The sequence below is a fragment of the Hyperoodon ampullatus genome, assembly GCF_949752795.1.
Source record: "Hyperoodon ampullatus genome assembly, chromosome: 14".
Lineage (NCBI taxonomy): Eukaryota > Metazoa > Chordata > Mammalia > Artiodactyla > Ziphiidae > Hyperoodon > Hyperoodon ampullatus.
In genome coordinates this window covers 21,656,356-21,676,623 of record NC_136927.1, presented here as the reverse complement: position 1 = coordinate 21,676,623, position 20,268 = coordinate 21,656,356, and the positions used below count along the sequence as shown (strand labels likewise).

Genomic DNA, 20,268 nt, shown 5'->3' with positions numbered 1-20,268 from the left:
AAGCCACCCAGCTGTCTGTGGCACTTCGTGCCGCTTCCTTCCGGGGGTGGGCAGTGTGTCGTCAATGAGTGCTTGTGAGGCGGGCCTGGATGTGACTCCCACCCCTTTCCTCCTTACCCGCTGCAGCCATTCTGCCCGAACAATGACTCCCCCTCCTGCCTTCCTGTGTGCCCAGCCTCCCTTCCCTCCTCCCTTCCCCCTCTCCCCGCTCTGGGAGGGAAACTGAGGCTACAGTTGGGCCAGTCCCCCTGGTGGGGGCAGGGGCAGGGTGGGTGCGGATTTGTATTCATTTTCATTTTGATTTCACAAATAGTGCATGGTCCTTGTAGAAATCACGGGGAGTCCACGCATTCCCAGAGGGGCGTCTTTTTTCCCAACTTGAAGATGAGGAAAGAGAGGCTTGGAGGACAGCCCAGGAGGAGGAGGCAGGGCTGGAGCCAGCAACCCCTTCTCCAGATGTTCCAGCCTGAGTGCAGGGCCTTGCACAACCTCTGCCCCCGCTTCCCCCCACCCCCCACCCCCCCACTTCCTGGTTTGTGGTCTGAGGCTCCACCACAGGCTGGAAGTGGTGGGCTGAGCATTCCCACTGTGGCCCACAGGGCAGGCAGGCCGGGGGTAAGAGGGTGGTCTCGGTGGGAGGAGGGGCCTGGGGCCTTCTCTTCTCATCCCCAGAGCGCCCTGCTTCTGGGCTGGGAGAGGCTCTTTGGAGGATGTCAGTGGAGGATGAAGGTGAGGACACCCTCAATGCTTTGAAAGGGGCCAGTACTGGGGTGAGTTGCTCTGTGCCCTGCCAGGCCAGCCATGGCCTCTGGAGGAGCCGTCAGACCCTGGAGCCTTGAGAGAAAGGACAGCGGCTCCACCAGCCACAGAGGCCAGCACTGTTCCTACCCAGCACACTGTTCACTGTCCTTCTCTCTATGTAGGGACAGCTAACACCGTGAAAGGGGCAGCACCTTCTGGGGGGTGACATCTCAGCAGGGCGGCCTCTGGGGCCCTCTGCAGCTGACGGGTCCTGGGGGCTCGGAGGCTCCTTGGGCAGAGCGAGCAGCTGTGGGCTGCATCTTCCCTTCCTGGGGCTGTGCTGCCAGTGCTGCCGGGCCCTGAGGCCAGGTACTTAGGGGCCCCCCTTGCCAGGCCCCAAGACATGGGGAGGGGCAGCTGCCTCAAATAGACAGTGACTTCAGGCTCTGGCTGGTCTGGCCCACTTCTGCCTCTTCCCCAAATAGCCAGGGGCTGGTCCCAGGCCCATTCAGGCCCCCCAAAGCTCAGGCTGGCCTGCTGAGCTGATTCCAGAGTGGCTGGTGGGGATTCCTCTCGGTGGTCAGGACTGCCACCCCCTCAGGTCCTAGAGTGAAGTGTAGTCAGGGGCTGCTCCAGATACCTGCCCATCCTCAGTCACCTGCACACGTGCTGGGCAATTGCAGCTGATTTCTATTTCCAGGGCCTGGGAAAAGGAAAAAGAGGGACAGGGAGCTGGGTTTCCGTGTCAGGCCCTCCTCCACCAGAACACAGGGCAGTGGGCCAGGTGTGAGACATAGCACATGTATGTGCACGCACGTGTCCCTGTGGACTGGGTCCAGGCCTCTGCTCAGACTGTCCTTCTGATACCCGGGTCCTCGCTCAGGAGGCTCGGTGGGCTGAGAACCTGGGGATTACTGGGTTTGCCTGCCAGGGTGTACTTGGGAGCCACACCTGTGAGGGGCAAGGGTTTGCAACAGAGGCTGCTGGGGGTCCCACTGGAGCTGAGAGGGTCCTTTGGAGGTAACCTGAACGAATGACCCAGGGGGAAGCCACTTACCTGTGACTGGACACAGAGACCACCCTCTCTGGGGAGGGGGTGTTACTTGGGGCAAGGCAGCTCTCATTCACTGAAGGTGACTCCTGATGGGGCAGGGGTTGAGGTGGGGGGGACTGGGGGATGGGCACCTGTCTCAGCTGTGAGCCAGCTACGGCTGTGCTCCTGGCAGCTGGGAATGAGTGTCTGGGTCGTGGAGGGGGCCTGGGTACCCTGAAGCACCCACTGCAGGAGACCTGGCAGCACTGGATGCCTGGCCATGGCAAGCTTTGGAGGTGAGCCCAGGCCCTGGACTCCATAGATGACACCACTGCCGCTGGCCCTGCCAGCCCAGGCTGAGCGTCCAGGTGGACGGGGCATGCTTATTCCTGGCGGGGGTCGAGAATGCCAGGCATGGAGAGACTGTCCTTTCTGTGGGTGAGAGCCTGGCATGGGAGGGGTGGCAGTGTGGGCAGCCAGAGCCCTGAGCATCGGCACTGGGCAGCCTTCAGCCTTCTTCTTGCCTTGTGTCCCCAAGGCACTTGTAGTCACCACCCCACCCCCCAGTGAAGGAGTCCTCCTGTAGCCCCTCCAAAGCTTCCATTGTCTCCCTCTACCTAGGAATTGTGTTGATACACCTGAGTTCATAAATGACCCGGAGTGTGCAGGCACCACTCTGTCCTGTGGTATGGATGACGAGACAGTCGGAGGATTCTGTCCCTTTCCCAGGCTCCAGGGCCAAATGTGAGTTGGCTGCCACCTCAATTTGTCTACTTTCTGTGTAGCCAAGGACCAGGGCTTTGTCTGCGGTCATACCCTGGGCATAGCTTGCTGACCTGACCGTGGCAGCACCTCTGTTTAGAGAGGACCACTGCCTCCTGGTCCCAGACCAGCAAAGGGCCTGTGAAGACACACTTGTGGGCCCTCCAAAGCTGGAGGGGCTGGGCCGCATGTGCCTCAGTATTCTGGCTCCCAGCGGAAGGGTCCTTAGGACACCCATGGTCCCAGTTCTGCTCCCTACAGGGGAGTTCTGTGCCCCTCCACCACTCACAGCTCCCCCTCCCCCATTCCCGGGTCTTTCTCTGGTGATTGTGCCCCACCGACTCCTGCAATGTCAGGAGAGAGGGAGAGGAATGCTGGAAAACTCCCGACAGCAGCCTCAGCCTAGAGCAGATGGGCCATTTTGTGTTCGACTCAGGGAGTGCAGGGGTGGGCCCGCAGGGCTGGTGGGGGAGCCCTGAAAGAGGGAGGAGCACAGAGTGGTCGCCGGAAGTGGTGCCGCCGTCTCTGCGCCTCTGCTGCGGGGCTTCCAGCCTGGCCTGGGAGCGCCTGTTGGGGGAGCAGGGCTTCAGCGGGTGGGGAGCACAGGGGCCCCGGGAGGAGGTCACTGCTCTGATCCTGCCTTTGGTGCGAGTGCGACTGAATGTGCATCAGTGGTTGTGTGCACGTGTGTAAATGGGTGAGAGTGAGCATAGAAGTGTTACAGTGTGTATATGCAGAGGTGTGTGTATGTGAGTCTGTGTAAACAGGTGTGGGTAAAGGAACACGTGGGCGAGCATGAGTGTGAGTGGGTACGAGCGTGTGTGTTTAAGTGCATGAACGCAGGGGCATGTGTGTGCGAGTGAGGCTCCCGTGCGGCTTAGGGTGAGAGACTGGGCAGCGCGGCCTTCGGAGGAGGCTGGCGGTTCGGTTTACGGTAGATCCAGGGCCGCCTCCCCCTCCCCCTCCGCACAGCGCCCCCCGCCCACTTCTCAAGCACAAGTCAAAGCAGAATAGGGTCACGACTCACTCGGAGTCCGGGAGTGGCTGAGGCTGACCATCAGGTTCGGTCCAGCTGGGCCACCAGGTCCCCCTTCCCCGACCAAGGCGCTTTCGACCCCCAGCCGCAGGTGTCCCCGCCGCCCTCCCGGAGGAGGTGACTCGGGCCGGGCGGGCCGCGCGCATTCCTGAGCCTTGAGTCAGCGCGGCCGCCCCCTCCGGCCGGGCCCGCCCCCGGCGCGCACGCCCCTCGCTCCATGGCATTCCCGGGCGGGCGGGCGGGGACTCGGCGCGGGTGCCCTCGGGCCGGCGGCGGCAGCCCCTCCCCGAAGCCCTCAGGACCCCCGAGGCCCCGGTGCCGGCGGCGGCGGTGAGTGAGCGCGCGGGGCGGGGTGGGGGGCGCGGGGCGCGGGCCGGGTGGGTTCCGGAGCTGCGTCCGCCGCGCGCGGGGCCCGTCCCCACCCCTCCACGGCCGAAGCCGCTCGGAGCGGCCGGAGTCCGGGTGCGTCCCGGCTTCGGGCGACTCTCCGCCCGAGGCGGCCGGACTTTCCTTCCCGGAGTTTCCCGAGCCGTCCGAGGAGGCGGCCCAGCCCCGGATTCCTAACCCGGCGCACCGCAAAAATAGCCCGTGGCCGGATTAGCGCGTCCCGGCGGCCTGACCCGGCCGGACATCTCGGCTCCATCCCCCGCCCGACAGCTGAGGGTCCCGGGAGCGGGAGGGCTCGGAGTCCGGGGGTGTCCCCAGGCGCCTCTGAGCTGTACCCTCCCCCCCTTACGCTTTCCTTCCAGGCCACCACCAGTGGGTGGTGTCTCCAAGTCGAAACTCCAGCTCAGAGGGTGGGACTTCTCCGGATCATCCCTGTCCCAGCCGTGTTCCCTGGGGATGGGAATAATTTCAGCAATAATAGCAGTAGCTGTGGAGCTGGGGGGGGGGGGCGGTGCGAGGAGGGAGTGACCCCACCTTCCGCTTCACGACCCAATCTTCCCGGCTCTAAACACTGGAAGCTGCTGGGCACTTTCCCTACCCTGTGCTCAGTGGCCAAGAGGAGCAGGCCAGGGCTGAGCCTGTGGCCACTACACGGTGCCTCAAAGCAGGCCTGCTCTTGGCTGGGGAGATTGCTGGACCCCAGGTGCTCAGGGCACTGGGGGAGGGCCTGGCTGTCTGCCCTGCTGGGGGCATGTCTGTGGGGCTGGGTGGGGAATGGGCAGGGGAGCCAGATGGTCCTGAGCAGAGTTCCTTCTTCTGTGTGTGCAGTTTGGGGTGGTGTGTCTGTGTGTCCGTCTGGGTGGGCGAGGTCTGGGTCTGGAGGCCCTAGCCCTGTGCTGGGAAAGGCCCCCCCACCCCCACCTGGGGACTTCCTGGCAGAGAAGATTCAAGGATGAAACTGGCTTTTCAGGTTTGGCCCAGCCAGATGCTGGGTTCTCCCCACCCCTGTGGAGCCAGCCCCAGCCCCCTTAGCCCCCACCCAGAGGTTGGGAGGAAGCTGGGCTACCCAGCAGATGGCAGGGGCCCAAGGGGTCCCTGAGGTTGAGCCCCCTGCAACCAGGGGTTATTCTGGGCAAGCTGGGTCCTTTTCCTTGAGAAAAGCAGGGGCTACTAGCAGGGGCTACTAGTGGGGCATAAGAGTTGAGTGGCCCTGGATGGAATGTGCCAGGCCCCAGGCTGCTTCCCAAACCCTCCAAGCAACCTCCGCCCATTGCACAGACAGCTGACTGAGAGCCCCAGAGCTGCAGCACTGCAGTGACAGCATCCCCTGTCCAGCGTTAGTGGGCGTTAGTGGGCCGGCCGGCAAACCACTGCCCTTGGGAGCTCGAATTCTAGGGGAGCCCTTGGTTCAGAGGGAGTCACCCAGGCCTCGCCTGCCTTCCTGGGCCCACCATCAGGGCCTCTGGACTCAAGCGGCTGCTCAGGGCACCTCCTGCAGCTCCTCTCCCCAGATGTGAGGGGCTCCCCCGCCCCGCACCTCCCCAGCTCCAGTCCCTCCGTGTCATCGGTGTCTGTGACAGGATCGACTTTCAGCCCAAGGATCAGATTCCTTAGCTTCTGCCTGTTTTCTGGGTTAGGTGTGTTTGAGGGTGACTCCTTCCTCCCTGAACTGAGATGCTCTGGGTGGAGGTGGGGTGGAGTGGTGGCCCAGAGGGGCCTGTTAGCCCTCCCCAGCCTGAGGAGCCCAGATGGTCTGCCCCTCCCCTGGAGGGCTGTGGCCACCTCCCCAGCTCCTGGGCAGACATGGCCCCAGGCTTTGAACCCCCCTGGAGGCTTGGTGACCACAGGTGGTGACTGGCCTCTCTGAGCCTCAGTTTCCTGAACTGTAAGATGGACACAGAGGACCCCTGCAGGGGTTGTGACAGGTCAGTGGGGCTAGCCAGAGTCAGGTTTGAGGCAGGTGTGCCAGGCTTCTGCTGACTGAAGCCATTTCTGCTCCGATAATCGACTTCAGGGGCTTGGTGTCCCCTCCCGCGGCCTTGCACATACTATCCAGAAGCTGATGTGTCCTGAGAAGGGTTGCTAAGGCAGAGGGTATGTGGGCACTGGGAGCTCGTGTGGGGGTGGGGGGTTGGTCAGGGGCACTTCTGGGGCCTCTAACACCAGTTAGAGGTGTCCAGGCCTGTTGATGGGATGTGGGTCTTTCCACTGTGCAGCTTGAGGCAGGCTTGCACCTAACTCCCGAGGTCCAGCTAGATCCCAGATTGTCCCACCCAGAAGCTGCTATAGCTGAGCCCCTGCCCTACCCCACTGCAGGCTGTGTGGCACGGACGGGTCCTCTGACCTTTCTGAGCCTGGGGCACCCCGACCCCAGGGTGCGTCCACCCTGCCAGACCCAGCCGGGTCATAGGCTTTAATTCTGGTGGCCAGTGACCCTCTGGGCCATAGTCTGCCGAGGCTTTGGGCAGCGCCCAGTCCACAGGGCCAGTGCCCCCTTTCCTGCACCACCCTCCCAGGGCAGTTACCTTCAGGGCCTCCTGTGCAGAGAGCCTCCTGTGGTTCTGTTGTTGGATCCCTGCCTTCCTGTCATCTGGGGTGACAGCTGGTGATGGGCGCCTTGGGGGGCAGGGATCCGATGTGTCCTCCTGGGGACAGCACGGGGCACCCAGCAAGCCACTGGCCAGGTGTCAGGTCTGCCCTGCTCGCTTCTGAACCTCACACCTTCCACAGAAAAGTGGAGGGGTCTCTGGGAGGGGTGAGGGCCTGGCCAGGATCATTCCCGACAAGATGCTGGTTACTGATGATGAGATCAAGAGGCACAGAGCAGCCAGCTCACTTTCGCTTTGCCACATAGTAGCACGTAGTGGTGGACTGAATTCTAGGCTGCCAGACAGCTGGTAATCCCCCCTCCCAAGGGAGACCTGGGGCTGGGCATCAGACTAGGGGTCAGACAGGACACTGAGGGTCAGAGGTCAGGGCTCACGTGGGGAGGTCAGAGGAGCTGGCGCATCCTGGGACCATGCTCAGGTGAGCTGGGCACACATCTGGGCAGGTGTCCTGGGGTGAGCCCAATTGCTCCAGCTGACATGGGTGGCCGGTGGTCCCCTGGGCAGGGTAGGCCCCAGGCTTGGTGGGTCTGGTCCTGGGGCTGGGCCGCTTGCTTGACCTCCAGCTGCCCCTGGTCCGTGTTGTCCCTCAAGTGTGCGGGGCAGGCCTAAGTGCAGAAATAGAGGGTCCAGCTTAACCCCGGCCACAGCCTGTCCAGGCCTGGGTGGGCCAGAACTTCTCCCCAGTCTCCTCCTGCCTCTTGGCCACACCTTCCCAAACAGGGCCTCCCCAAAGGGTGTTGCCTGGGTCCTCCCACGCCTTGTGCTCTGGTTGAATGCGCGCTCCCGGGCCCTCCTTGGGGTGCTCCCCACAGCCGGCAGGCATCACCAGCCTGCTCGTTTGTTTGTTTGTTCCTTTTTAGTTGAAGTATAGATGACTTACAATATTATATTCGTTTTAGGTCCAGCCTATTTTTCTTTCGATTCAGCTGCCGCTTCTCGAGCACCTACTGTGTGCCCAGCACTGCTGTGGCCCCTGATTTTCAGACGGGAAAATTCGGGCTCTCTCAGGGCTGCAGGTGGTAGAGGAGAGCTGGGTCAGTGCACAGTGTCTCAGGCCAGGCTCCCCGACACCGGCCTGCCTGCACTGGCTCCTGCTTCTGGACCCCCCGGACCCCTGCCCAGGGTCCCCCGTCAACAGCCCTCCACCCTGCTGGCTGCAGCGGCTCTCCCTCCCCTCGCTCCCGTTTAAAGCAGCCCTGGTGGTCCCGGTACCCTGCGGGCCCTCCCTCTGCATCCCCTCCAGCCTCACCCCACACTCCTGAGCTGCTCAGAGCTCCGTCCTCACAGTTAGCTTTTGCTTCGTCAGCCTCCCCACTGCGCTTCTAGTTGCCTCTTTGGGTGTCTCCTGGTGGGTCTGGGCCCTGGGTGGGCAGCCACGAATGTCACCAGAGTGACTCAGACGGCAGGCAGGCCCTCCCTGGGCTGTGGTCTCTCCCTGCACTGCGGGGCAGCAGAGCAGAGATGCTGTTGGGATTCCCCCTCAGGGACCGTCTAGGAACAAGAGCCCACTGTGCGCCTGGGGGAGACCCAGACACTGAGCCACTGTCTCCTCTGGGCGGGCGCTGTGCCCCTTCCCGGCCCAGACTCTTTGTCCGGTCTGGACCCGACCCTCCCCCACACCCTCAGGGTCCACTGTGGAGCCACCCCCGACCCTGCTGGTGAATCCCACCCACTTGATGCCCAGATTGCCACAGGGGCGCTGGGGGATTGGGCACACTGGGGCGGGTCAGGCCGGGAACCCATAGCACTGAGGGCGGGGAGCTGTGTGGGTTATGGGGCACCCTCCAACCTCTGCCCCAAACACAGGGGCGATCTGGTGGGGTGAGGGCCACCGGGAGGGCTGTGTGTCCAGGCGGGGAGCCGGTGCCTCCCTCGTGAGGTGAGCGGCTCCTGTGTCTGGTGGGCCCAGGCCAGCGGGGGCCGGGGGCGGGGCATCTGGCCCCTGTGTGTGCTCACCACCCCGTTCCTGCCTCCTTGCTTGTGCTGTTTCTGTTCCCACCCGGTCATGTGGTAGCTCCTCCTCCCAGACCCAAGTGAAGGGGCATCTTTGGGAATTTGCCGTCACCCCACTTCATGGGGACTGGCCCCTGCTAGCTCGTGCTCTGAAATGACCAGTGATCATTCAGCAGTGGCTCTGGAGCAGGCCTGTCCTGGGCACTGTGGACCCGGCATGACAGGACCGGACCGCACACACGTGGGTGTGCTCCCGACCGTGCCAGGGGGATCCAGGGCCTATCAGGGAGGGGCCGCCTGACTGAGGCGGGGGGTCCTTGAACACATGGGCAGAATGCGTGTACTGAGAGAGCCAGGTGTGAGGAGAGGCTGTGGGAGCCCAGGAGGGTCGCAGGTGTGTGTGTGGTGCTGAGCCAGTCAGCTGGCAACGGTTCCTGGCACTCCTGAGTGGAGAACCAGCTTCTGTCACCTAGAGGTGCTGGGCGTGCGTGGGGAGGCTCCTGTAGGGGCTCGTCCCTGGCACCCAGCCTGCCGGCTACCAGCAGTGATCCCAGGTCCACACTTGGCCTCTCTAGACCTCACAATAGCTTCACCAGGAGCGTATGAAACTCTGTGAGGCACGGGGTGGTCGGGTGGCAGGGGCAGACTTAAGGTACCATAGCCCCCCCCATCTGGAATGCTAAGGGGGTCCCCACCCTGTCTGGCCCCTTCCCAACAAGGCCCCACGGGCACAGCACCATCTGAGGGGTCCGATCGCCCTGATCTCCCCCTGGCAGGCCTGGCCCGCCGTGGCTCAGAGGGTGCACCCAGGGTGCTGTCCCAGCCCTGCAGGTTCTGGACGCGCCTCTCAGCACCTTCTGCCTTCTCGAGACGCCTAACACTGTCTGAGGTTCCACCAGTAGTGCTTGAGACCCAGAGCTGTCCTACCCAGTCATTTCCTTACCAGCAGGGAGAGCTTACAGTCACCTTGGTCTGTGAAGGGAGGGCTGGCGGATGACAAGGAAGACGCCGCCCTCCCAGGATGCTGACCTGTGGCCTGGTCAGCCACAGCCGTGCAGGGCTGGGCTGGGCTGTGGTGCGAGTTAGATGCCGAGTGCTGGTCTCCTGGTTCAGGTCCCAGAGGGACCCAGTTCTCAGTCAGGATGCCCTCATGTCAGACACTGCCTCCATCCCCTCCAGGGACCCTCCATCTGACCGCAGCTTGTGGGGCTCAGTGTAGGCGGGGCCAGGAAGGGATTCCCAGGAATGTGGGAACAAATGCTGCCCTCAGCCCTTTTCCTGAGACCAGAGCAGGTGAGGGCAGGGGAGAGAGGCTTGGCCCTGGGAGCTAGGTTGATGGAAAGGCTCCTGGGTGCATAGTCAGCTCAGGGAAGAGGCCGGAACGTGAGGGATGGGCCAAGAGTCAGAAGGCATCCCCGAAGGACTGCCTCCTCCCAGGCCTGTTCCTGGTTGGGGTAGGGCCAGTGGGAACCGTGGTTAGTGTTCAGGCTCAGCCCCATTTGGTACAGGGCCAGTAGGCACGGCCAGCTGCATCCTGACCTGGTCTCCAGTCAATATAGGGCCAGTAGGACCTGTGTGCTGGGTCCCGGGCTGGTCCCCGATTGTCATAGGGCCAACAGAAGCTGTGAGTGTTGTCCTGGGCCTATCCCTGGGTGGCAGAGGGCCACTAGGAGCTGGGAGCAGCATCCTGGGCTCTCCGTGTTTTGTGAGCAGCACAGCAGTGTTCTGTGCCATCCCGCGTCTGTGTCGCGGGGCCGGGGGTGGGTGGGTGGGGATGAGCAACATCCCTGGCCGTTCCCAGGTCCATAGAGAGCTGGGGGGTGGCTCTGAGCAGGGTTCTGGACCCCTGGACCTTCCCTGATCTGTAAAGGGCCAGCAGCAACTGTGTCCTTAGTTATGCTGCCTGAATATGTGGCCTCGGGCAAGACAAGCCTCTCTTTCTAGGCCTCAGTTGCCCTATTTGTAAAGTATTTTCTCTGTATCTCTCCAGGCAGTGGAGAGGGAGGCTCCAAAGTAGAAGCTGTTTCTAGCGACCTCAGTGGATGGGTCACAGACCCCGCAGGTCAGAATCTTCAGGGTCTGAAGCTCTTTGAGAGGCTGAGGAATTTTGGAGTCTCCATCACGCCCCTGCTATCCTTGCCCCCGTTGTGCTAGGAACCCTTCTAGTCTTGGATATCCTGTTTCCAGGCCCTGTGATCCTCCTCTGGGGCCGGGGAAGCAGATACGCCCTGAAACTGCCATTTCGTAAAGGGAGAATTAAGTGCCAAGGAGCCATGCTTACGTGGCCACTGCCTCACGGTCACATGGCCAGGCTGGGGTGGCCCAAATCAAGCCCTGGCCTCTCTGCCCTGGGTCCTGGGCCCTTCCCCTGTACCCAGGTAATGTGCGACAGGGGTCTCAGATGCTTAAGGTGGCACAAAGCAAGGCGTCTCCAAGCACTGTGGGGCTTTGCTGCTGTTTCTGGGCCTGTGGCGCCCCCTGGTGGTCACAGCGGCCTTTTCACCAGGTGGTTTCCAGGAGGTCCCTTGGCTATAGGAGCCCTTGGCCCCTGGGAAGCCAGGTGGTCCCTCCTCTGAGAGATGGAGGGACCACGCACCCTGTCGTGGGCATAGTGAGCCCTCTGTCTCTGGAGCAGCTGTCATGGTGGTTAAGAAACTGAGGTCTGTGTCCAATAGGCTTGAGATTTGCCCCGTGTACAGACCGGGCCAGCCCCTCAGCTTGCCTCTGCCCTCGTGCTTATTCATACCTCTGCACTGGCCATTCCCTGTGTGGGGAACACCCTGCCACCTAACCTTGCTCACTAGATCAACTCGAAAGCCTTTGCTCAGACGTCACCGCACAGAGAGGCATCACTCCTCTGACGATTGTAATGCGCTGTTTTTTGCTTTATTTTTTAATTAACTTAAAAAAATTTTATTTACTTTTGGCTGCATTGGGTCTTCATTGCTGCACGCGGGCTGTCTCTGGTTGCAGCGAGCGGGGGCTACTCTTCGTTGTGCGCGGGCCTCTCATTGCGGTGGCTTCTCTCATTGCGGAGCATGGGCTGTAGGTGTGCGGGCTTCCGTTGTTGTGGCACGCAGGCTCAGTAGTTGTGGCGCACGGGCTTAGTTGCTCTGCGGCATGTGGGATCTTCCTGGACCAGGGATCGAACCCATGTCCCCTGCATTGGCAGGCGGATTCTTAACCACTGCGCCACCAGGGAAGTCCTAATGTGCTGTTTTATCCCTGTCACATGTTGTAGCCTTTAGCACAGTGTATCTACGTGTAAGCTTATTGTTTGTCTGGACTCTAAGCTTGAGGAGTGCAGGGATTTTGTCTTTCGGTTTCCCTGCTTCTCCACCAACATGTCCCAAGCACCTAGGAGTGGCTCATAGTAGCTCCTTAGCTATTCATCACATGAATGCATGTCATCTGAGGACCTAGTGTGTGCCTAGCCGTGTCTTTTGGGACAACAGAGGCAGGAACCAAGTGTGTGGGTGCTGAGCCCGTGCTGGGACTCTGGCAGTGGAGCCGTGCCCACGCCTGTTGGGCTATCCCTGCTTCTCCCTCCTCCTGGGTCTGGGCCCCATGAACCCTCAGAGATCTGCCAGTGCTGTTTTTTGGCTGCGCCATGCAGCTTGCAGCATCTTAGTTCCCCGACCAGGGATTGAACCTGAGCCCCCGGCAGTGAAAGTGTGGAGTCCTAACCACTGGGCTGCCAGGGAAGTGCCTGTCAGCGCTGTTATTGAATAACACACCACGCCCCCTAGGCCCCCCTAGCTCTGCCTGGAACCATGGGTGAGGCCCGTAGGGACAGCACCAGCAGCCTGCAGCGCAAGAAGCCGCCGTGGCTGAAGCTGGATATCCCGGCCATGGTGCCCCCGGCAGCAGAGGAGTCCAGCTTCCTGCAGGTAGGCCCTGGCCAGCGGGGGCTGCAGGTCCAGCCCATCCAGCCGCCTCATTGGGTCCCTGTTGCCCAGCCCCTGAGACGCCAGGCGTTCCTGCGGAGTGTGAGCATGCCGGCCGAGCCCACCCGCGTCCCCTCACCCCACCAGGAGCCCCGGCGGCCGGGGCTGCAGCGCCAGATGTCCATCACACAGACCATCCGCAGGTACTTCGCTGTCCCGGCTGCTCCGCGGCGGGTTGGGGGCTGGGCCGGTGGGACAGAAGCAGGCATACAGGGTCCCCTTCGGGCACTGGGGCTGGAAGTGGGGCAAGGGCTTTCTTCTCCATCCCGTCCCCTCATCACCCTGTCCTCCTCCTGCTCTGGGGACTGACTGCTGTCACCTACTGCCTTTCTCTGCTCCCCCCCAGCACTTGCTCTCTCCTCTCTCTCTCCCCACCCCCCCACCCAATGCTCTGGTCCCCCCCCGAACAGCCGACAGGTGCGCTTTGGGCGTGTCCACACTCTGCCCCTGTTGGGCGCCCCTGCTGCCCGCAGGGCCCTCACACAGCGCTCGTCTCTCTCTCGGTCCCTGCTCAGGTACCTTGGGCAGGGCATGAGTGTGTTGGCGTCAGCTGGTGTGTGCATGGCTTGTGACCTCTCGGGAGCTGCCAGCGTGGTTGGTGTTCCCCGGGGGCTCCTGACGGCAGGTGCTGGCAGTGTTTTTGCTTGCATGTCCAAGGACTGTGGGCAGCCTGCCTGGGTGTGTGGCGCCCCCTGCCTGACTTCTGTGGTGTCCAAGGTCAAGCTGCTGCCCAGGGCCACGCTTCCTCTGGTTGAGCTAAGGGCTGAACTCTGACCTCTGTCTCCAGATTCAGTGTCTCCCCACAAATGCCCGTCTCAGGGATGGAGTGAGGGCCTGTGTGAAATACTCACCTGTTTCATCAAGGCCTGCCATCTCTGGTGCTGGTGGCAGTTTGGAGCTGGCTAATTGTTTAGAGAGTGGCCAGGGCCGAAACCCACTTATCCTCTTAATCAGACCCAGCCCACCTGGACCCCAGACCCTGGAGTGTCCGGAGGCCTGGGGCGGGCATGCTGCCCAGGTGGAGTGCCTCTGAGGCCCCTGCTGGGGAGAGGGGACAGCTGGCCTCCCCTTGCTGAGTCCCTCCCCTGGCAGGGGCACTGCTGACTGGTTTGGAGTGAGCAAGGACAGTGACAGCACCCAGAAGTGGCAGCGCAAGAGCATCCGTCACTGCAGCCAGCGCTACGGGAAGCTGAAGCCCCAGGTCATCCGGGAGCTAGACCTGCCCAGCCAGGACAACGTGTCGCTGACCAGCACTGAGACGCCCCCTCCTCTGTACGTGGGGCCATGCCAGCTGGGCATGCAGAAGGTATGCCCTCCCGCTGCTGCGTCCCACAGTTCCCTCACTCTGCTGCCCTGAGCAGGGGCTGGGGCCACAGCCAGTCTAAGCACAGAGGTTGCTTGGAGCTCACGGTCTGGGCGGGTGGTTGGATGGTCCCCTAAAGGCACCTAAGATACTCTCTGGGAAGGGGGGCTTGGGGGAGAGGACAGGGTCCTGGGATTGTACCACAGGCCAGCCTCTGGGTGGGAGAGCATCCCAGGATGAACAGCAGCGTAAAGGAAATACAGGCGGAGAACGGGACCCCTCTGGTGCAGTGGGGTGGGGTGGTACCCACTCAGCTGTCCAGGGAGCCTCTGGGGAGTGGGATGAGCAGCAGCTGTGTTCTCCACGGCAGGGTCTGGGGTGGGGAAGGAGCCCCCTTGGCGATGACCCAGCCCCCGACTCCTGCATCTCCTCCCCTCCTCCAGATCATAGACCCCCTGGCCCGGGGCCGGGCCTTCCGCTTGGCGGATGATGCCGCCGACGGCCTGAGTGCCCCGCACACGCCGGTCACGCCGGGTGCCGCCTCCCTCTGCTCCTTCTCCAGCTCCCGTTCGGGTTTCAACCGGCTCCCGCGGCGGCGCAAGCGCGAGTCGGTGGCCAAGATGAGCTTCCGGGCAGCCGCTGCGCTGGTGAAGGTGGGTGCAGGGGCCGGGGTGGGGGCGGGGGCTGAGCCAGTACCACGCTGCGTCCTCACCCCCTCGCTGGCAGGGCCGCTCGGTTAGGGATGGCACACTGCGCCGGGTCCAGCGCCGAAGCTTCACTCCTGCCAGCTTCCTGGAGGAGGACACGGCTGACTTCCCCGACGAGCTGGACACATCCTTCTTTGCCCGGGTAAGAGCCTGGCACCATCACCCATGACCCCTGTGCCTATGCTTCCCACACTGACCACGCGTGTTTGCTCAGGAAGGTGTCCTCCACGAGGAGCTGTCCACATACCCAGATGAGGTGTTCGAGTCCCCATCGGAGGCAGCGCTTAAGGACTGGGAGAGAGCCCCAGAGCAGGCGGACCTCACGGGTGGGGCCCTGGACCGCAGCGAGCTGGAGCGCAGCCACCTGATGTTGTGAGTGCCTCCTGGCGGGCTCCGAGGGGGCCGGGGGGCAGGTCCTGCGGCTCTCAGGAGCAGCTGGCCCCAAAGGCACGACCCTAGAGGGCCCCGGGAGGGGGTCATCTTGTGGACTGGGAGACCAGCTTGGCAACTGTGTTTGGGGGACCCAGGGGTGGGCACCATTCGAGTCTGGGCTGCCCACACCTGGAAGAGGATCTCAGTCCCAGAGCCCACAGGCTGGAGAGAATCTCGGGGGAAGGAGGAGGTGACGTAGTTAACACTCGCAGATTAGCCAGGGACCCTCAGGTAGGTCCGAACCCACCTCCCTGCCATGCCAGGAGCGGCTGGGGATCACGCTTTTACTGGTAAGGTGTGGGCTGACATCAGCCTGTCACACAGTGTCTTCACCGCTAGTTGGGAGCAAGACAGACACGGAGTGTCGCCTGTGTCCCGCCGGGGATGGACTGCGGCAGGTGGGAGGTCTGGGGCTGGGAGTGACGGCACCCCTTCCCCCAGGCCCCTGGAACGTGGCTGGCGCAAGCAGAAGGAGGGCGGTGCAGCGGCCCCGCAGCCCAAGGTGCGGCTGCGGCAGGAGGTGGTGAGCGCCGCGGGTCAGCGGCGGGGCCAGCGCATCGCGATGCCGGTGCGCAAGTTCTTCGCCAGGGAGAAGCGGCCGTATGGGCTGGGCATGGTGGGCCGGCTAACCAACCGCACTTACCGCAAGCGAATCGACAGCTATGTCAAACGCCAGATTGAGGACATGGACGACCACAGGTAGGCGTGGAGGGGATGCGGCTTCGGGAAGGCAAGGCTCCAGGTGGGCGTGGGGGCTCCGGGTTGGGGATGCCGCCTCTGCTGACGCTTTGCCCCGCAGGCCCTTCTTCACCTACTGGCTCACCTTCGTGCACTCGCTCGTCACCATTCTAGCCGTGTGCATCTATGGCGTGGCGCCCGTAGGCTTCTCACAGCACGAGACCGTAGACTCGGTGAGCCTGGGCGCCCTCCCTGGCGAGCCCTGGGCTCTGGGCTCCCTCCCACCCATTCTGGGAGGAGAGGGCTCGGCTGAGCTCCGTCTGATCTTTCTCCCCAACCTCCCAGGTGCTGCGCAACCGAGGGGTCTATGAGAATGTCAAGTACGTTCAGCAGGAGAACTTCTGGATCGGGCCCAGCTCGGTGAGGGCGGGTCCTGGCGGGGGCGGGTCTTGGTGAGGGCGGGTCCTGGCGGGGGCGGGGCCCCTGGGCTGCCCGAGGGCCCGGCCGCAGCTGCACATCCTCTTCCCCGCAGGAGGCTCTCATTCACCTGGGTGCCAAGTTCTCGCCCTGCATGCGCCAGGATCCGCAGGTGCATAGTTTCATCCACGCTGCGCGCGAGCGTGAGAAGCACTCGGCCTGCTGTGTGCGCAACGACCGGTCTGGCTGCGTGCAGACCTCGGAAGAGGAGTGCTCGGTGAGTGCCCGCCCGCAGCTCAGCTCGCACCCTTGTCTGCACCTTGTGTTTGGGGTTACCTTGGGACTTCAGATAGAGCCAGTTGGTTATCCTAAACCCCTAGTTCCCAGCACATTATGCCATCCGTCTGTGCCAGGCCCCTTGCATCACATTCTTTCCTTTTTATCCCGCACCTCCTCCATCTCATGCTGCTCATCCTGTAGACCCTGTGTCCTTAATTTTTTTTTTTTTTTTTTTGTATGACCGCGCTGCAAGGCTTGCGGGATCCTAGTTCCCCGACCAGGGATCGAACCCAGGCCCGGCATTGAAAACGCCAAGTCCTAACCACTGGACTGCCAGGGAATTATGCATGTGTCCTTAATTTGGGTGTGCTCTTCCCACACGTGTCCATCTTGTTTTTATGCACGTGTCTTAAGTTTCTATAAATGGTATTGCCTTTTCCCACTAAATTAAAAAATATTTTTTTTGAATACTTATTTATTTGGCTGCATCGGGTCTTATTTGCGGCAGGCGGGATCTTTGTTGCAGCGAGTGGGCTTCTCTCTAGTTGTGGCATGTGGGTTTTTTCTTTTCTCCAGTTGTGGTGCGCGGTCTCCAGAGTGCATGGGCTCTGTAGTTTGTGGCACGCGGGCTCTCTCATTGAGGAGCACGAGCTCAGTAGTTGTGGCGCGAGGGCTCAGTTGCCCTGCGGCATGTGGGATCCCAGTTCCCCGACCAGGGATCGAACCCGTATCCCCTGCATTGGAAGGCAGATTCATTACCACTGGACCACCAGGGAAGTCCCTGAATTTTAAAAACTTTATCCACGTTTTTATCATCTTATTTGGAGGTGCTGTAGTTTGTACCAGTTCTCTGATTTTGGACACTGGTGGTTTCTATTTTTAAGCTAATAGGAACTATGCTGTTGAATTCCTTATAACCATCTCCCAACATGCGAGCAATTTCCAGAGTGTAAGTTCAGAGCGGTGGGGGTATAGAGCCAGAGGGGGGAGCTCAGAATCAGTGCTTCTGATTCCTGCCATCTGGGAACTGTACCGGGACGTGGGCTCTGACCAGGGCTGAGCCCGTGTCCTCCCACAGTCCACGCTGGCAGTGTGGGTGAAGTGGCCCTTCCATCCCAGCGCCCCAGACCTTGCTGGCCACAAGAGGCAGTTTGGCTCTGTCTGCCACCAGGACCCCAGGTCAGTCCTGCTGGCCCCTCCCTTACCTTCCTTTGTCCACGTCTCCCTTGGGCGTGCGGGTGGAGAGAGGTATAATAGCTCTCCTTGTTGTCCAGTCGGGCAGGAGGGGGCTAAGCCAAGGGCACAAAGCAAGGACTGACCACATCCTGGGCTCGTGCAGGGTGTGTGATGAGCCTTCCTCCGAGGACCCCCATGAGTGGCCAGATGACATCACCAAGTGGCCGGTGAGCCGGGGTGGAGGGGTTGTTTGGGAGTCACCCTTATCGTGTGGGGGAGGAATCCACACCTCATCCATCAGTGATGCCACAGAGGTCCCCATTGGGGGACCACCCTGTGCTTCCAGATGCTTTGCCATGGCTGTTAGCCAGCCTGTCCATCCACCACAGCCTACCTCTCTGAGCAGAACCACGTGGAGCCTTGGGAGGTCAAATGACATATTCCAATTTGACAGATGGTCAAACTGAGGCTTAGGGTGTAGTACCTGCTTGAAGTCAAGGGAAGCCTATTTCCCACCCTAGGAGCCTGTCCATCTTTGCCCCAAGCAAGCATAGCGTGGGGCCCAAGGTTAGGGGAGACCCTGACCCAACTCACCCCCGTTTGTGACACAGATCTGCACCAAAAACAGCGCCGGGAACCACACCAACCACCCGCACATGGACTGTGTCATCACGGGCCGGCCCTGCTGCATTGGCACCAAGGGCAGGTAGGGCTGCTGCCTGTGTGGGCATGTGCGGCTGGTTCTGGGCACAAAGTGTTGCCCTGGTGCTGTGCCCTCCTCCCCTCCCCAGTCCCAAAATAACTCAAGATACTAAGGGGCGTGGGGTGAGGAAGGGGCTGGACCTATCCAGGGCCAACAAAGGTGGGCAAGTGGGGCCGAAACCTGGGCCTGGAAGGCCTCCCAACCCTGGCCTGACCTTCCAGGTGTGAGATCACCTCCCGGGAGTACTGTGACTTCATGAGGGGCTACTTCCACGAGGAGGCCACACTCTGCTCTCAGGTAGGCTTCCGGGGTGAGGGTCCCTCCCCGTCCCCGCAGCCACGGCGGGTGCTGACAGGCCTCCCTGCACAGGTGCACTGCATGGACGACGTGTGTGGGCTCTTGCCCTTCCTCAACCCCGAGGTGCCCGACCAGTTCTACCGCCTGTGGCTGTCCCTGTTCTTGCACGCTGGGCAAGTGACACCATGTGGGCTGAGCCGGGTTGGGTGGAGTGGGTGGTCCCAGGGACCCCAGGAGTAGCTGGTGAGCCTTCCCCGCTGAATGTCCCCCTTCCCCACAGGATCCTGCACTGCCTGGTGTCTGTCTGCTTCCAGATGACTGTCCTGCGGGACCTGGAAAAGCTGGCGGGCTGGCACCGCATAGCCATCATCTACCTGCTGAGTGGCGTCACTGGTAACCTGGCCAGTGCCATTTTCCTGCCATACCGGGCAGAGGTAAGGCTGCCCCCAGGGTGGGGCCCTCCTCCGTGCACCTGCTGCCCAGCAGGAACTGGTTCCACCACAGAGTCGGGTTCCTACAGTGCCCCGCCTGGGAGCAGCTCCACTTGGCTCCTGTCCCGATACACTCTGGGCGGAGGGAGGTGGGACGGGGCGGCCTGCTCAGGCCCACCAGCTCACAGGCACCCGCACGCCCCCAGGTGGGCCCCGCCGGCTCGCAGTTCGGCATCCTGGCCTGCCTCTTCGTGGAGCTCTTCCAGAGCTGGCAGGTCCTGGCGCGGCCCTGGCGCGCCTTCTTCAAGCTGCTGGCCGTGGTGCTCTTCCTGTTCACCTTCGGGCTGCTGCCCTGGATTGACAACTTCGCCCACATCTCGGGCTTCGTCAGCGGCCTCTTCCTCTCCTTTGCCTTCTTGCCCTACATCAGCTTTGGCAAGTTTGACCTGTACCGCAAGCGCTGCCAGATCATCATCTTCCAGGTGGTCTTCCTGGGCCTCCTGGCTGGCCTGGTGGTCCTCTTCTACTTCTACCCCGTGCGCTGTGAGTGGTGCGAGTTCCTCACCTGCATCCCCTTCACTGACAAGTTCTGTGAGAAGTACGAGCTGGACGCTCAGCTCCACTGAGCTGGTGGGGTGCTGGGGCCGTGTGCCCTGTGCGCCGGGGCCAGGCCTGAGGCTCGGGACTCCGCCTGCGAGCCCTGCTCCCCTTGCACAGACCCCTTGTGCCGTGTTCACTGCTGTTGAACCCCTCGTACTTCCGGGCATTTATCACAGTAGTTCCCGAGATTACCTTCTAACTAGCCTCTCGACGACCACCTCACGTGGCCAATAAATGGACCGGGAGCGTTTTAGCTGCCACTAACTTGACCAGAGCTGCCTCCTCCTTTCTGGGTTCTGGCTGGGGCTGTGGAGGGAGGTCCTTCAGTGCCCAGGCCTCCCACTCACAAGTCCCCAGAACAGGGTACTCAGTGTCCACATACACCTCCCAGGGAAGTCCTCAGCCAAGTGCACACACCCTGTCCCCGTTCTATAGAAGGACCGGTAGGCGACAAAGGGACAAGGACCTATGAATGCACAGTCACACTTCCCTACCCACACTGAGAGGCACCCCACCCCAGCCCTCCCTGCCCAGCTGGCAGCTCCAATTCCAGCCCCGGGCCACCACCCTTTCCAGGAGCTGGTGAAGGCACTGCTGTAGGTGAGCCCTTAGGCTGAAGCTGGAGGCCCTGTCCATGGCTGGGCTCAGACACAGGCCTTTGTTTCCCCACAAGCAGAAACAGAGAGCCAGCCGCTCAGCTTTCACCTCCTCCTCGCTGCAGAGATTACAGGGACAGGTGTGTATGGCTTGGGGAATGGGGCGGCCAAGGGCTCAGGT

General features: G+C 62.0%; 1 protein-coding gene across 4 annotated transcripts; it reads left to right on the top strand.

Moving 5' to 3' along the window:
- Positions 1-12,294: 12,294 nt before the first annotated feature.
- On the top strand, positions 12,295-19,754 carry RHBDF1 (rhomboid 5 homolog 1; the record flags this gene model as incomplete). 4 transcript variants are annotated; one of them, XM_079720226.1, is made up of 18 exons in its annotated part: positions 12,295-12,411; positions 12,481-12,611; positions 12,879-12,983; positions 13,561-13,774; positions 14,215-14,424; positions 14,498-14,620; positions 14,693-14,850; positions 15,352-15,609; positions 15,710-15,821; positions 15,934-16,008; positions 16,121-16,282; positions 17,363-17,463; positions 17,624-17,687; positions 18,072-18,166; positions 18,385-18,460; positions 18,533-18,633; positions 18,741-18,894; positions 19,098-19,754. In XM_079720226.1, 18 exons carry the CDS (start codon positions 12,295-12,297, stop codon positions 19,515-19,517), a joined length of 2,676 nt encoding a protein of 891 aa, XP_079576352.1. In that variant the 3' UTR covers positions 19,518-19,754. The 4 variants fall into 4 exon arrangements, with proteins under 4 accessions (XP_079576352.1, XP_079576353.1, XP_079576350.1 ...); XM_079720227.1 differs by lacking the exon at positions 12,879-12,983; XM_079720224.1 differs by having other exon boundaries at positions 12,295-12,611.
- Between the last annotated feature and the right edge of the window lie 514 nt (positions 19,755-20,268).